The sequence below is a fragment of the Harpegnathos saltator genome, unplaced genomic scaffold, assembly GCF_003227715.2.
Source record: "Harpegnathos saltator strain DR-91 unplaced genomic scaffold, Hsal_v8.6 scaffold694, whole genome shotgun sequence".
NCBI lineage: Eukaryota > Metazoa > Arthropoda > Insecta > Hymenoptera > Formicidae > Harpegnathos > Harpegnathos saltator.
Genome location: NW_020230531.1, coordinates 942,404 through 958,724, shown reverse-complemented (window position 1 = coordinate 958,724; position 16,321 = coordinate 942,404). Strand labels below are relative to the sequence as shown.

Sequence of the window (16,321 nt, the reverse complement as noted above, 5' to 3'; positions counted from 1 at the left end):
ATTGTATTATTCACTTTCTGGGCATATAATCTTAAGAAATAATATAAATAATTTATTTTCAAGTGTTCGAAACTACGTGCGCGTAAGTGCGCGATTGTACGATGAAAATAGATCAAGAGAAGAAGCGAGAGATAGGAACGAGAAATAGAAAATTTCGTTCGTATCATAATTTCAGGCCACAATAAGTTTAAATTTAACTCTGTTGATAGGGGTATTCCGTTCGCGATCTGTCTCCAGTTAGTTTTCGAGATGATTTCTACATACTAGAGAACCTCCTGAAACCTCCTCTCTGTACCTCACGTCGAAGGGGCTCAAATGAGATAAAGTGCGAAAGAGCTCTCTCGTAACGAACCGTTAAACGGCTTCTTCGACTTGATAAGTTGCTCTCTGAAAGACGAAGAAAGAAAGAAAGGGGGACGGAAGAAAGCGAGAGAAAGAAAGGCGAGCGGGGAGAAGGGATGGAAAGAAAGAGAGAGCGGATGGGGAAGGCATGAGGAAGAGGGGAAGGAAAGGTCCTTATCTTTCACCTCATCGATACTATTATCTCCCGATCTCGTCAGATACTTTAGTCATTTCTCAACCTTTCCCTTACATTTTGATTACCGGATATGTAGGAATGAGAGCATTCTTATCGATTGTACTTTGATATATAATTATCGATGTTGGGCAAGAATTTCTTAAAGTTTATTTTTAATTTTGTAAATTTCATAAAAACGACCGTTTTCTACCACCCGTTGCAATGGACAAAGTATGTGCAATGGATTATTTTCATTTAGTTAATTTAATAATTTTATCGTGTACGACAGAAACGCATAGAGCATTTATTCAAAATGCGAGAACGCACATTGTATGATTCTTCTCGGTAAATTTCGGTCCGACACAAATGTCTCGAAGGAATTGAGAACGTATGTACACAAATGTATCTCGAGCTTGAGAGTTGTTCACGTAAAGGATTAATGTAGTCGCTCTGCAGGGACATCGCCGCGCGCTCGTAGTGTATAATGCAACATTCGTACGAGACCACTCTTTTAAAGTTGGCTTTAATTCAATTCCCGGAACCCGACGAAAATATCTGCGCCGAGAGAATATCTTCAACGTGCCGACATCTTTTTGTAATTAACGCTCAGATTGAGGGTGCATTTCTGCTGAAGTAACGATGTTTCTATTTCATTAAAAATATAATACGTTTTCATCGATTTCTATTTTGTAAATTGTTCAAAAGTTTCTAACCTTCAGTGTTGAATAATCCCACAGATCGGATTTCTGTCCTCACCTCAAGGAGGGTGGAAAGCCATTTATTTACGTTCGACGCTTTTCTGAAAAAAAAAAATCGTGTAAAAAGACATTAAAAAAATATCTTTTTATACTGATGTTATTTTCTTCCGTTGTTTTTTAAGTGTGTGTTACTTTTTTATGCTCCAAATGATACTCCCATTTTATGCACCAAGTTTCTTCTGTCTTGGTTCCGACGCCTAATTTTTTCAGTGGACTTTTTCGTGGAGGGAATTGCTGTGTGCATAGTTAAAGCTCCGAAGTCTGTCTGAATCTGAGGAATAACGCAAGACCGTTTTCGAGCAGGGGGATACGTCAGTTCAGTGGAAGCGTAAGTACTATGACACTCTCCTTTATCGTTTTAGCAATGATAGCGGCAACGGCAACAACAATAACAACAACGGCGCAAGATTCTCAGTTGCAATTTGTGCCCACTCTCGCGGCATGGGCATCTACCTACCAATTTATTCACCTATCTAGCTACCTTCTCCCCCATTTATTCACCTACTCACCCTACAAACATCTCACCGCAATTGCAAGCATCTAAGTATTCGTCCACCCGCATTACCGTTGTCTCACAACATAATAATCCGGGTGTGCACCCTCCGAAAGGAGGTGAGAAAGCGCAAGACGCAAGCTGCGTGATGCATAATAGGATAAAATCGAATAGAGCAGAAATGTCTCATTTGAAGTATTCCTTTGTTTCAGAATATCAACGAGTTCTTTCTGTTAAACAAATAAAAAAATGTTTCAGACAAAAATTGTTCAAATTAATTGGTAGAAAAAGACGGTGTAATAAAAAATTGGGGTTTCCATTTAAGAAACATAATGATCAGTGAATATGTCGAAAATGGCCATTTGTAAACAAAATAGTATAGTTGTTTAATGTCCTCCGCGCAATCATACAACTTCTGTCCGAAACATTTTTGCTAAAAATGCTTCGTTGAAAAATGATTGAAGTGCATTTTTTAAAATGGAACACCCTGTATAATTTGAGAAAAAAATAATTTGAGTTTGGTATACATTTTACATACATATATAAAAAATCGAAATTTTCCGTGATTCGGACTTTACCTTAAAATACCTCCGCTTAGAGATAACGTACACAAAAAGCATAAGAATACTTTTCTTCTTATTTTTTAAAGCCAAATCGATTGAGACTAAAGAAACCTCGATCGGTTCAGCCATTGCTGAAATATGAATATCTTGCTTCGTTTCAACTCGCAGTTTCGCGTAATATAAGCACAGTGTGCCTCGCATCGTTCGGGCGCAACTTCGTTGCGTTTGAATTTGGCGCGAGGCACTACCATACCTCTTGATAAAGAATTCAACAAAAAAGGACGTTATTTAGATACTTATCTGTGTGCGGCTGGTTTGCATTCTTTTATTAAATACAACTGCATATATACATTTTTTCTTTCTCTCTCCCTCTCTCTCTCTTTCTCTCTCTCTCTCTCTCTCTTTTTCTCTCTTTTGCATGCTCATCCTCGGACATTTCCACAGAGGCAAAGCGCTTTAGAGAAACTCTAGGAAGACCACAGGAACTCATTTCGCGGCAGCAACTTTATGGAGATCGATGCTTCGGAAATAAAAGCTTCGGTATTACAGGGGCCTACTCTCCCCCCAGTGTCTGGCAGACTTGCTGCCAGAGTGAGATGGAGTGTCATGGGATTTGCCTATTTCACTATCAGTCTATCCTGCTCGTTCCCTCACACCTTCTTTGTTATACACACATACACGCGCGCATACATACTTTCTCTCTCTCTCTCTTTCTCTCTCTCTCTCTCTCTCTCTCTCTCTCTCTCTCTCTCTCTCTTTCTCTCTCTCTCTCTCATTCTTTCTTTTCGCTCTCTCATTCTCTTTTCCTTGCCCTTTTAGCATATTCCCGTGGAAGTTTTACTGTCGTCTTGCTTCATTTCAGGAACCATTTTCAATTCCTACGGTGCACAATCAAAGTTACCGATGAATATAAATGCCAGGGCTAAAGTCCTGACAAGTAGTCAATGTAAACGTTCCACGTTGACATTTCTATTCGATTCATTTACTTTATTCGTTCTTGTCTTTAGCTAACCAATTTATTTACGGAGAACAGCTCAAGCATTTTAACAAAGTTGTAAATTAACAGATAAACTGTAAATTAACATAAGAATAATCACAATAAGGAAATTATTAAAACTTGTGTAAGAGTCGACTTTATTATTATTATATTATTATTATTATTATTATTATTATTATTATTGATGTTATTGCAAAGGATTAATATTTGGTTATATATGTGTATATAATAAATATAGTATATATATATTAGGTGTACAACTTAATTCTCGGCCTTTTTTACTCAACTTCAATGCTCAGTTTTAAAAAAAAGAATATTTACTTAATCCCGAAAGTAATCTCCCTTACTTTCTACACATTTCTGCCATCTTTCAGGCAACTTTTGAATTCCGCTTCGGAAAAACGATGGTGGTTTGGACTTAATGAAGTCATCGATGCTTTTTCTGACTTCTTCAGAAGTTCGGAACTGCGAATCAGCTAGGTGATGCTGTTTGACAATAAAATCTTTCGCGAAATTAGCTTATTATCCACAACAATTTCAATCGAGCCAACACATGCGAAAAAAAATATTAAGCAAACAAACTCACTCGACTCGATATATTCAAGAGAGTATTCAAGAAAAGATTTCTATATATTTTTTCCTATACCATTGATAAAATAGATATTCAGTTAAGATAGCTTAAGACGAATTATTCAACAACGTTTCGAACGGCTCGATCTATAAGGCATTAATAAGTAACGCGACACCGAAGGTTACTTCCAATTGTAAGGGATAAAGTCTTGCGAGAGAGAGAGAGAGAGAGAGAGAGAGAGAGAGAGAGAGAGAGAGAGAAAGAGAGAGAGAGAGAGAGAGAGAGAGAGAGAGAGAGAGAGAGAGAGAGAGAGAGAGAGAGAGAGAGAGAGAGAGAGAGAGAGAGATCTATGCGAAGAAGGGAAATGGCTGGAATTACCGATGTGATAGAAAGAGATGCGCCCCGTCTCATGTATTCGCTGCTCGTAGTCTGAGAGACGGATTGAATATTCCAATGCACAGGGCGATCAATAAATAGATGCGATTCCTAGAGAGCTAGCGGGGACGGCCCCCGCTATCCATTACCGACCCCTATTCAGAGCGAGGACGATGACGATTCCTCGAATGACGAGCCAAATGCACGCTCCCCGTACGTATAGCCTCGTCTATTAGTATTCAGGTGACGACGTGACGCGCCGCGGTAATGACGAGCATGTAAGGCGATGCGGAGGAATAGCTCGACGCGTGTTAACAATATTCGGGAGGATCATGGTGTATGTATATATACACACGTTTGATTATTATCTCGAAATGGGTTATCTCGATGCATCGAGCGGGTCTGCGTCACCGGAGTATAAAATCATTAATAAAAAATGGGCTTGCTTTATTGCGCGCATTATCTTGGCGCTAAAAGGTCAATAATTCCAGCGGTTGATTAACAATTCAACGGCGGTTTTTAATGAAGAAGTTTCCCGAGGCTAAAAGAAGCGTCGTGTGTTTTCCTCATGCAGATAAAAAGATATAATTATAAAATATAGTCCGAGATAATACAGCGAGCGTTTGATCGTCAATAAGATTTCCGTTCAAATCGTTATACCCGCATTATGTATATCTTTTAAAGAACTTTGATTGTCAAACGTCACATGGATCTCTTTCCTTAAATGATCAAACCTTTCAGAGTGGATTGGCTGCATGCAACGACGTGGTGAGACATCTCGAGTTTCTTTCGCATAATGATGGAGTCTCGGTGAATTTGCCCACCGTCAAAACCCGTTCTCGCCGCTTCCACACGAAGTGATCCAAAATATTCAGATATTCAGTCTCTAACTTGATTGACATCAATGACGAATATGTGTCGAAGTCGTTCATCTTAAAGACATCCAAGAGGTCGTCGCTTTCGCCGACATCGTCCGCTATCCAAACGTGCGAGTTCGGTGTATTTAATTGAATGTAATTCAGAATCACTTCACCCGGAGGATAATTCGTGCCATATCGGCCCCGCAAGCTCTCCTCAAAGCTTTTGTAGCGATAGAAATTGTAGTTGCAAGTGATATCCACCACCGGCAGCTCGATTTGCGTCGCCATGTAGGACGACGAATGTTGTGTCAGCGATATCGTTTTTCTAATGAGCCACTCGTATCGGCATGTATCGTTGGACGGGATATATAATGACACAGCGGGTGATGAGATCGTTCTCGGTGAGCATACAGTCATCTTGGATTCTGAATTGGAATTTAACAAATTCGGCAACATGGGGTAGTACTGCACTAGATTGCATTTACTACGACGGATGCTGCGTGCACTCCCCGTCAAGTCGCGTCGAAAGAGTGTTTCAAATATCTCCCAAGGTTGTATCTGAAAATTCGACGTTTCATTCGCATTATAATGATATATATAAAATAGTATACGCATATATATATATATATATATACTATGTACGTATGCATGTATGTATGTATGTATATGCGTATTTATTTGCTTGTTCCGATTTATTTAGATGTTTATTAGATTCGTTGAAGGATTTATCATACGACGAGAAAAATTCGACTTTTCATTGACTATAAATATAGATTCGCATTATTTAGCGAATTATCATTTTTTCCATTAGTATGCGTTTAATGTCTATGCTTTGATCATATATTAAAAAAATGTGTAATAAAAGAAATAAGTGTAAACTACGAATAAATGATACTGGTTCTCCCATGTAGCCCCGAAACTGGACAAAGAGAATTTTCTGTCCTTTTGCACGCGTGCAAGTTTTAGCTTCGATATTACAAAAGATAGGATAAAAATGATTAATGGATGTGACAGTTTTTTCAATTAGTTTCCTGCTTTTTAACGCATTGTGTCCTCTCTTACACGCATACTGGTGTGTTTCCCCCCTCGGCATTTAACCTACATACCCGCGGCGCAATAAATCATTACTGCCCTCAGACGAAAACAATTCGTAGGTGCAATTTACGATCAATTAATCTTGATCACGTACGACAAGCATCTGCAGTTGTATGAGTAGCGGTAACATCAGGATCAAGCCCAAAATTATGGCGATAGTGGTGCTTTCCATAATTGTAGCTACCGTGGAATCTCGTTACTCACAAGGAACAGCGAAAAATCGAACTCGCGTTATCCAACCATTTTAAACCATTTTAAATTGGCACACGCGTGATCTCGTCATCGCGTAATCAATTTTGATTGTTATGTCACCAATTATGGATTGGAGAGCGACGACATATCGAATTTTTTATGCTCCACGAGGTACAATAGAGCTTGACACACCATGACCATGAGCGGCAAATAACTATCAATTGTTCCTAAAAATCATTGCTCGCTCGCTCGCTCGCTCGTTCGCTTGCTCGTCGAGAAAAATCGACTGTTCGAAGTGGTGTTGATTATGACGAAACAGAAAAAAAAAACAGAGAGGAAAAACGCTCGAATTTGTCGCGCCTTACATGATGTATCGTGTAGCAAAATGAATTGCAAACGATTTGCTCTCTGCCCCTCTTCTCTCTTTCTCTCTCTTTTTCTCTCTCTCTCTCTCTCTCCCTCTCTCTCTCTCTCTCTCTCTCTCGCTATTCTTGATGACAAACGCGTGTCATATCTGGAATTCTCTATTGGTATTATAACTTTCAAGATTTGACATACTGGAAGAAACGGCTGGTTGACGGCGCGGAGTGACGCGGCGTCTCCATAATAGGATGCAATTTAGACGCGGTCAAAACAGACATCGCGTCCTGCGAAGCGTAAATCATGGCGCAGCGGTAGTAGTCTGAAGGGGTGGTTGCCGGTACGCACGAGGAAAATGGAGGGTAGAAGTGCATATCTTAATTACAATATTCCCACGGGCGGGACACAGAACCCTCGCCCGCTTCGCCGACCACCGCTCGTCCGCGCCGCGCCTCTCTTAGCTTTTCCAGGCAGCTTGTAGGAATTTAATTAATTTGCCAGTGGCGAGCAGGCTTGCTCCTTGTCGTCACTCTGAAATATTGTATCCTTCCCACCCTTTAAAACCCGAGCCAACGCCGTTGAGTGCACCGCTGCTCCCGTTGCCTTTGCCCCGGACTCGCAATCTGCGCGCGATTACCATGCTCGGTTGCCTTTTCGCTATTTTTCACCCCTCTTATCATCCATCTACTTTGCCCTTTCTCTTTTTGCCGAAAGACACACATCTTGTACCGAATTACAAATCAAGTACGTTGCAGCTTTATTAGTTACACCGGGAATGCCAAAGCGGGGTAAATGCATCGGGGAATCTTTGAACAAGCCGAAACTTTTGACACGCGCGCGCACGCGCGCGGAAGAGGTGTCTGATTGCTGACCTTTGGACGAATAATAATTGTAAGTTTGTGCGAGAGAAGTTTCCGAGATTTCTCGTAGAAACCGAAACATTTGAGGAACTTGAAAACTTATACGCAAATTCCTCGGTAATGTGTGCTACATAGTCGACAAAGTGGAAACAATTTGCAAGCTGATCATGCTCCAAAAAAATCGATTGAATGTTGAAGATGGGAGACAGGATGTATAATGTTACACAAAAGTTTCTACACTCATGCGGTATCGCTTCAAATTTCAAAATTAGACTTATCTAAACGTTAAGTAGCAATCATATTACGCCTAACATAGAAAAAATTTATTGAAAAGAACATTTAGGATCGCGTTACGTGTTCTATGTTGTAATTTCTCGACTAGGTCACAGTAGTATATAGGGTGTCCTATTTTAACATTCGCATTAAAAAGTCTCGAAAATTATGAAAGATATTAAAAAAAGCTAAGACACATTTTCCATGATTTCGAAGGGGAAACAGAATGGCATTATCAGTTTTTTATTTGAAGAGCATTTTCAAGGTCAGTTGAAGGTCAACTTAATTTTTCAAAATAGAAAGCCCAATTTTTTATATCTTCTTTTTCTTTAATTCAATTTCAATTAATTTTAACAACTTTTGTCTGAAACATTTTTTTATTTGCCTAATATCTTTTGAAATATTTAAGGAAAACTTGGTAACTTTTTCAACATTTAACTTACGATATCTCGTTAACTATTCGTCGAAAGAAAAAATAGTATTAGACTTTTTTACTTTACTTATTATCAAGAATATATTATTATAGTAGTGCCCTAACTTTCGTTAATTTAATAATTTTGAAATTTCCTAAGGTCGATAACTTAAATCGTCTCTTACTATGAAAAAGTTCGAAACAACGTATTGTACGAGATGTAATATGTATTAAATGGAATAAGTGGCTACATACAGAGTTATGGGTATATAAAAGTGCTTTTACCTATTTTCCGAAAAGTTCTTATGTCAAAGGTAGTATTAATATACATGGTTGGATTGGGCATAAAATATCCTTTTATTTGACAGAAATAACATTTCTGGATTATAAAAAAATTAACTTAAGTCGGATACTTAAGCCATGGGAATATATCTAAAGTTTTAACATAGAAACAATGGAAACATCGTTATAAAATACTCTTCAAATTATTAAATTTTTGTTCGGAAAGTTTTTTCCTATCTCTTATATTTTTTCTTGACACATGATTCGAAAAAGAAATACCGATTATTTTCAAAAATATTTTAAGATGTTTTACTCCTTAAAAAGCCGATTGAGTACATATAAGAAAATTCGTGTTCCTTATTTTGCTCTAAAGCCGGTATTCATAGTCGGATCTTATATTTAAGATCGTCTTAAGTTTATCTTCAGATGCTGTACGAATTACTTCATTGGCTATGGGATATCTGAAAGTGAACCTAAGACGATCTTGAATATAAGACTCGACTATGAATACCGGCCTAAATTACAATATATTTCAAAATCGGAGGAGGACCCTTCCATGCGTTTCCTTATTAGCAATAGAGAGTTTGTATATTACATAAATGATGGCGCTGTATAATTCTTATAAAAAAAATAGTCTTAAAGTTTTATAGCCATGTTTATCGTGTAACGTATGTGGCTTATAAAATAAAGGACTAAGTATCTCGGAAACAACTGGTTTTCAGACTTATTTATTCAGACTTTTCCATATGTTATTTTTGTCAATTTTATTATCTAGTTAAATCTGATTCAGTCCTCACTTTGAAATTAAACTAATTTCGTAATTAAGAAAATTGATTTAATTTAAATAACATTATATTATTATATAAGATTAATAATGTAATATTAGATTATTAATGTAATAATGTAATATTATAATATAATATTATTACTATATAAAAATAAAAGAAAAAGATATTTGGGTATTTCTGGCGACCTAGATTGGAGAATTGTGCAATATCGAGATAGTTAAGTTAGGGATTTGGATACAAGAGCTTGAAAAGAGCCATGTGATCGATGAATGATGGCTTGATGAATCGAAATGAAATTGATATCGACAAGAAAATATGGGGTGGAAGAGGTTGCGACGAAAAGGCTTAAAATAAATCAACGTTAATAGTGTAACTAAAGGATTTCTGGGCGTTCTGCAGACTTTTTACGAGTTCGTCGAGCATTCACGCTCAATCGTATCAAGATTCTCAACTTTTCAACAGCAGATGCTATGGTCGACCAACATCGACTCCTAGTTGCTTTTTTTGTCGCCATCCATCTTTCGTCGGCTGGCACCTTTCGAGCATCATCCGTCGTCTATCATCTCTAAGCCCAGTCAAGGCGTTCGCGCGTTTCAGCTAGCTAAACGATTATTTTTTCATTCGCAACGTGTTAGACCACTCTAACATCTAGCGTTAGCCTAGTCTCTACTAACCGCAATTCGAAGTCGACGTCATGACAATAAATCATTCAGTGGTAATCCTCGTCGACAGCTTCGTTAAATCTGCCAATTTTTATATTTTTTTCTGGCACAGTGGACTACTATTTCTTTCATATTTCTTTGACATTATAAACACATTTTTGTATTTTCTTTATTCTTTTTCTTTTCTTTTTATGTAGAAATATAACTGCAGTATTTTAATGTATACATTGGATTATAAAATGATTTCGATATTTTTTTGTGATGCAATTTGTTACACAGCAGATGTCTAAGGAGAGAACTTAATTTTCGAAAATTTTTCAGAAACATTGGATTATTGGCTATGTTTCGGCATCCAAAAAAGTATTTAAATTGTTTTAATACTTCGGTATACTTAAAAATATGTTTTTTCTTTATTTTTTGGTACCTTTATCTTCTTTCTTAACATTATGCTGCTTAAAAACGCTATATATTCTGTGTGAACGTAATACTATATAACGTATTATATTCAAGATGACAGAACTCGGTTTATATTCTATCAACATGAATCGTGTCAATGTAATTTTCAATATCGCGCAATGCTATCCAGCGAAGCTTAAACATGTACGTGGCAATTTAGGCATATAGTAGCGCAATACCATGCTGCGATGTGAAGGGTGCATCAAGCACGAAGTCGTATACAAGTAAATATATACCGACTGATGTAGACGCAGAACTAACAAGCAGTATCGATTAGTCTGGGCGTCTTTATAATATATGTTGCGATGCCATCTTCGGTCTGAAATTAATTCCCTTAAATGTTGTTAGTGAACGTAAATCTCGTAAAACATGAAACATTTTCTAACCGTATCTCTTGTATATTGTTTCAAAAACATACTTATTCAATTGATATATTACAATTACGTTTAAAATGTCGTTTTTAATCTATTAATTCTGTACAAAAGAAATGTATAATGTAAATTTTATGAAAATTTATATTTGTATTTATTAATGCCACTTTTTTATGATGCTGATTAACCATCTCGTTATAAGTTTTTGATTAACTGAAGTCTAACGCATTTCAACAAAGTTTCAACATTTATTTAAACCAAAATTCGCTAATAATTTCTAATCATTTTATGTTGTTTACATGTAACATGTAATGTTATATTACATTACTTATGATGTATATTGATGTATATTGATTAAAATATATTTATTACATTTTGTAACATACATAAACTGAATATATATTTGAAATGTCTAATTTTTCAATTATTATATATTAATTAACTTTACATATATTAACGTAAATCAAGTAATAAATTAAAAATTAACTTTAAATCGTAAATTAATATTAATCTTGAATTAAAAATAAAAAAAATTAAAATCAGTCGAACTAAAAATAAAAGAAATTTGATTATATATGTCAAACACTTTAGTACGTCAAACTTTAGTATGTCAAACTAAAATAAATATCTCTTTGGTTTTATTATCACAGTTTTATGATATAAAATAATAAGAAATATAAAATAATAAAATATATATAAAAGGAAAAATTATAAATATACTATAAAAAACTATAAAAAACTATAAAAAGAAAAACAAAACAAAACAAGTATAAAGCTATCTTGAACGTTATATTATCTCTTTAAATATTCTTGAAATAGTGTCGAAAATTTATTTTTTATTTCTATATTTTCATTATGATGCTTCTCTCTTTGTTCATAAAGCTTTTTATAGTATGAAGCTAAATCTTCCTTTCTTGAACGTTTACTGATATGTCTTATAATATTAGAATTTTCGGGTGCCACATTTTCTTTTTCTTCGTCGGATTCAATATTTTCTGTATCTACAGTTCGTTTGTGCAGGCGAAATCCATGTGTGCTAGAAGCCAGTGATATGGGTTGTATTCCGGGTGTGATATTCATGAAATCGTCTATTATATCAAAATATTCCCATGATGTTTTAGCTCTACCAGTCTTATTGTTTGCATCCAGTACTGATTTGTATTTTTGTTTTAGATTTTTCCATTTAATAGAATACTGTTCGTCAGTAACTTTGTAACCTCTTTTATAGAAGTTACTCGCTATTTCCTTCCATACTTTTTTTTAGATGGTCGACTTTTTATTTAAATTTAAAATATACTCTTTGATTTCTTCTATTAGAAGTTTTGTTGTTTATGTAGTCCATCGATATTTATCGTTTTCTGTATGAAAAATATAAAAAATTTATTACAATTTAATTACACTTACAATTAATTACACTAATCTCTTCATATATTTGTGAAAGATAATTGTGAAAGATAATTTTGCAAAATGTTAATTTTTTTATTTCAAAAACAAAACATTTAAAAAGACAGATTGTATTAATATATAATTAGTTTACTTATAGAACAATTAAAATCTGTGATAGTACACAATATTTTAAAACTATTTCAAAATATTTTATAAATATTATGTGCTGTCTAAGTTAATAATAATCCAGTAAACACCAAATAAAATTTACATTGCATTGCATTTACATTGCATTAACATTATTATTTCTCATTCAACAATATAACAGTTATATTGTTGAGTGAGAAATAATAACGTTAATGTAACGTAACTTTTACTTGGTGTTTACTGGGAAACATTGTCTTTTCAATAATATGATATATATACCGTATTGATTCTGTTCACATAGGTTTTTCTCTTGTTCACATTCCATACTGATTTTCAAGTATCTAAAAAAATGGTTATTTTGATAAACTTATATGCTAATAATTGAAGTAGACGCAGATAAACTAATAGACTAGGATAAATACGTCAAGATGCATCCTTGTACAAACAGAATTTTGTTAATATGTAAAAGAAGGCATCTGATGCCATGAAAATTGTGTCAATATTGCAGAAATTTTCTATTGTTATAAAAATTGCTACCAATATGCTGGCAAAACAACTAAATTAATACTAAATTATTGTAGTAATAAAAAGACCATACTATGTTCAATATTCTGTCTATCCGAGGAGTGGCAGGTTATTTCATTATAGTCTATTAATTTTTTGAAAATATATATCGGTGAAATATAAATACATCTTGTCAATAGACATTTGAAGGAAGTTGAAAATTAGGTAATTATCCAATTTAGACTTTCGCGTCCGATTTGGTTGAAATTCACATATATTGTGTTTTAATGCATAGTAATCATATTTGAAAGTCAAAATAGTCGCTCTACACAGCAAAGCGAGATATGAATAGTTAAAGTTGACTAATATTACAGATTACGAAATCTGTCATTGCGACAAATTATAGCAGTTTCATTTATTTTTTTTTTAATAAAACAAATAAGAAGGAGGTTAAAGATAGTCACAGCAAAGTATAAGTTAGAAGAAGAAAGTATTTTGCTATTAATTGTACAAAAGACAAGAAAATTGGGTGAAATTAATCGATAAAAAATTTAACTCCCTTATACTTTGTCCTTACATAACCTCCTTGTTATTTAATTTTTTTTTAATAAAACAAATAACAAGAAGGTTTGAGATAGTCACAGCAAAGTACAAGCTCATTAGGACAAGAAAATATTTTGCTATTTAAAACAAAAAAAATAAATCAAATAACAAGGAGATTTGGGATAGTCGTAGTAAAATACAAAGGAGTTAAGTTTTTTAATTAGTTTCACCCAACTTTCCTGTTTTTGTACAATTAACAGAAAAGCACTTTCTTATGACAGGTTTCTTAACCGATTATGTCAGTCAATTTTAATTATTCATATTTCATTTCGCAGTGCAAAGTGAGAATTGTGATTTTCACATTAGATTACTTTGGCTAGGAAAGTAATTATAAGACTCATAAAGTACATACCTATATATTTTGCCTGATTCGTATTAATATGATTTGAAATATAAATCACAAGTAAATAAATCGCGTCCTTCTCTACTCGTCATGAGCTAATCGGATCTGAGTACCCTGATCGCTCCGAGGACACATTTCGGATCAGTCTAGGGAACTTTTCCTAAGGTCAGTTTATATCACTGCTTCCAATTCGATTACAAATCAGATTACTAGAAGCAGAGAGTAACCTGAGAGCGGCCAATACGACATTTTCTGCGACACCGACTTTCCGCACTGGGAAAGAACGCCATCTGTATCCATTTTGAGAGGGGAACTACGATAGTACATCCACTTTCAGGTCTCGGTGGTAAAATCTGCATATGGTGGAAGCAGAGAGTAACCTGAAAGCGGCCAATACGACATTTTCTGCGACACCGACTTTCCGCACTGGGAAAGGACGCCATCTGCATCCATTTTGAGAGGGGAACTACGATAATACACTTTCCACTTTCAGGTCTCGGTGGTAAAATCTGCATATGGTGGAAGTCCATGCTACATCCACTTTCAGGCGGTTTATGTCCGTGCTGCAATGACAGTTGCCATCTCTATGCCAGACTATGCCCGGTGGTCTAAAAAGAGCGGGGGAGAGGGGGGGAGGAGCAGAAAAAATAAAAGTACGTATTAAATGTTAAATCTTCGAATATATATTGCCGTATCAAAGTCTCTTCTATAATAAACAATTTGACATGTATGGAGACGCATGATGTATCGTTGTCCGCGTCCCGTTCACTTCGTCTTGTTTTTTAATTCAGCATCCCGTCCGCTCCGGACATTCGCTCGTGGCACTGACAGTGGCCGTCGGTGAGCATTCGATCCGCTCGGAGGAGCACGTGTTATTCACGTAATTAACGTGACAAGACTCCGATTATAAATATCCCGCAAGTCGACGAAATATTTGAACTTTTAAAAAAAGCATCAAAGAAAATCACGTTAATGTTGTCATGGGTAAAATCTCACCCCGGTATATATTTTCTTATTTTCGAAATAAAAAAAGCCAAACGAATGCAATTAAATGTTATTTATCATCATTGAATATTAAATGAAAAGTAGAAGAGTTATTGTCCACAGCGGATAATCTCCCTGTATAAAATGTCGAACTGAAACATATTAAAAAGTATTGACATTTTGAATACGTCTGAATTCTGCTTTCTGATCCGAAGAAAGGGAAAATAAAAAGTATTAGTTCCCATTAAATTTCACCGCGCTAAATGCGAGATGGCAGTAGTGAATGCTTCGCATTAAGAAGGATTCAATTCGTTTCAAATATGCCTTATATTCAATCGCAATCAATAATTTTTAAATGCGAACTTTCGTATTGAAAAATATTCACTTCTTTTCCTAATCATTTTCGGATTCAGAGGTATATAAGATTTTCACGTTCTATTCCCCGTCGCATTAAAAAGTATTCATCCGCGATCCAATCTGAGAGCAGAATTCACGACAAAATCTCGTGAATGCGAAACAATACTTTTAAATACGACATTTTATACAGGACTAATATTTAATAAGAGCGCGACTAAATTCGCATAGGATGAAATTCCATTCTTTAACGCTACCATGACCTTTAATTATTCTCTGAAAACGGCGTCACAACACTTACACTCTGTACAATTAGTTGCTAACACATTTTCTAATCGTATACATTCCTCTTTAATTAACATAAAGCTAACAAATGTCCGATGCTTCGACAGAGTAATTTTCTTTATTTTCAGTAATCAATAAATAGAGTGCATCAATGTCGCGTACAGTTGAAAGGCCTCCTCGCATTCCCCTCGTCGTTCCGAAACCTTCGAGAAAACAAGAGACGCTCAAAGGCAAGTCTCTCTTGCTTCAACCGCCGCCGAGGCCCGCAATGTTTACATCGCGCCGATTGTGTTGATCGGCTCGCGAGCGACGACACTTTTTGCCCTTCGTATTATAATACTCGCGCACCTCATGTATTCGACCTCATTCCATCAGCAGCAGCCGTGCACGACGCTCTCGTCACTTCCGTCTCGTGTAATTAAAAGAAATATATCTCGTCGATCCTCGAGATACTCAATCGGCATCGCGTCGGCATCTCATTCATTAACTGCACGGTCGAATCGCGAGCATCAGCATTAGAAGCGTGAGCGAGTGAAATCCGGAGGACTTCAGCAGTCGAGAAGCAGAACGCCGGCAGCGATACGTCACGTTTCCAGATATGTGGAATCATTTATTGCGCGGGAGGTCTCCGATAACGAGAGCGTACGTTTGACGAATTTTCCGGGAATAAGAAGTCGGAATTTCGCGCTCGGCATTCACAATCCGTTATCATCCGACTAGTAATCATCACTTTATGAATTTGCAATTACTCTCGTCAATCTCTGTCTGTCTATCTATTTATTGCGTTGTTGTATACAAAAGATATTGATCCAGACAGAGACGGATAACGG

The 16,321-nt window shown here is 35.8% G+C and overlaps 1 protein-coding gene and 1 long non-coding RNA gene across 2 annotated transcripts; both read right to left on the bottom strand.

Moving 5' to 3' along the window:
* Positions 1 to 5,011: 5,011 nt before the first annotated feature.
* Positions 5,012 to 5,677, bottom strand: LOC105186227 (uncharacterized). The gene has a single exon (XM_011146282.2). The coding sequence runs from the start codon at positions 5,588 to 5,590 to the stop codon at positions 5,012 to 5,014; it is 579 nt and encodes a 192-aa protein (XP_011144584.2). The 5' UTR covers positions 5,591 to 5,677.
* Positions 5,678 to 11,663: 5,986 nt separating this feature from the next.
* Positions 11,664 to 14,008, bottom strand: LOC105186221 (uncharacterized). The gene is made up of 3 exons (XR_850003.3): positions 13,878 to 14,008; positions 12,698 to 12,759; positions 11,664 to 12,243 (listed from the first exon to the last, which is right to left on the bottom strand). It is a non-coding gene; the product is annotated as an uncharacterized LOC105186221 (long non-coding RNA).
* Between the last annotated feature and the right edge of the window lie 2,313 nt (positions 14,009 to 16,321).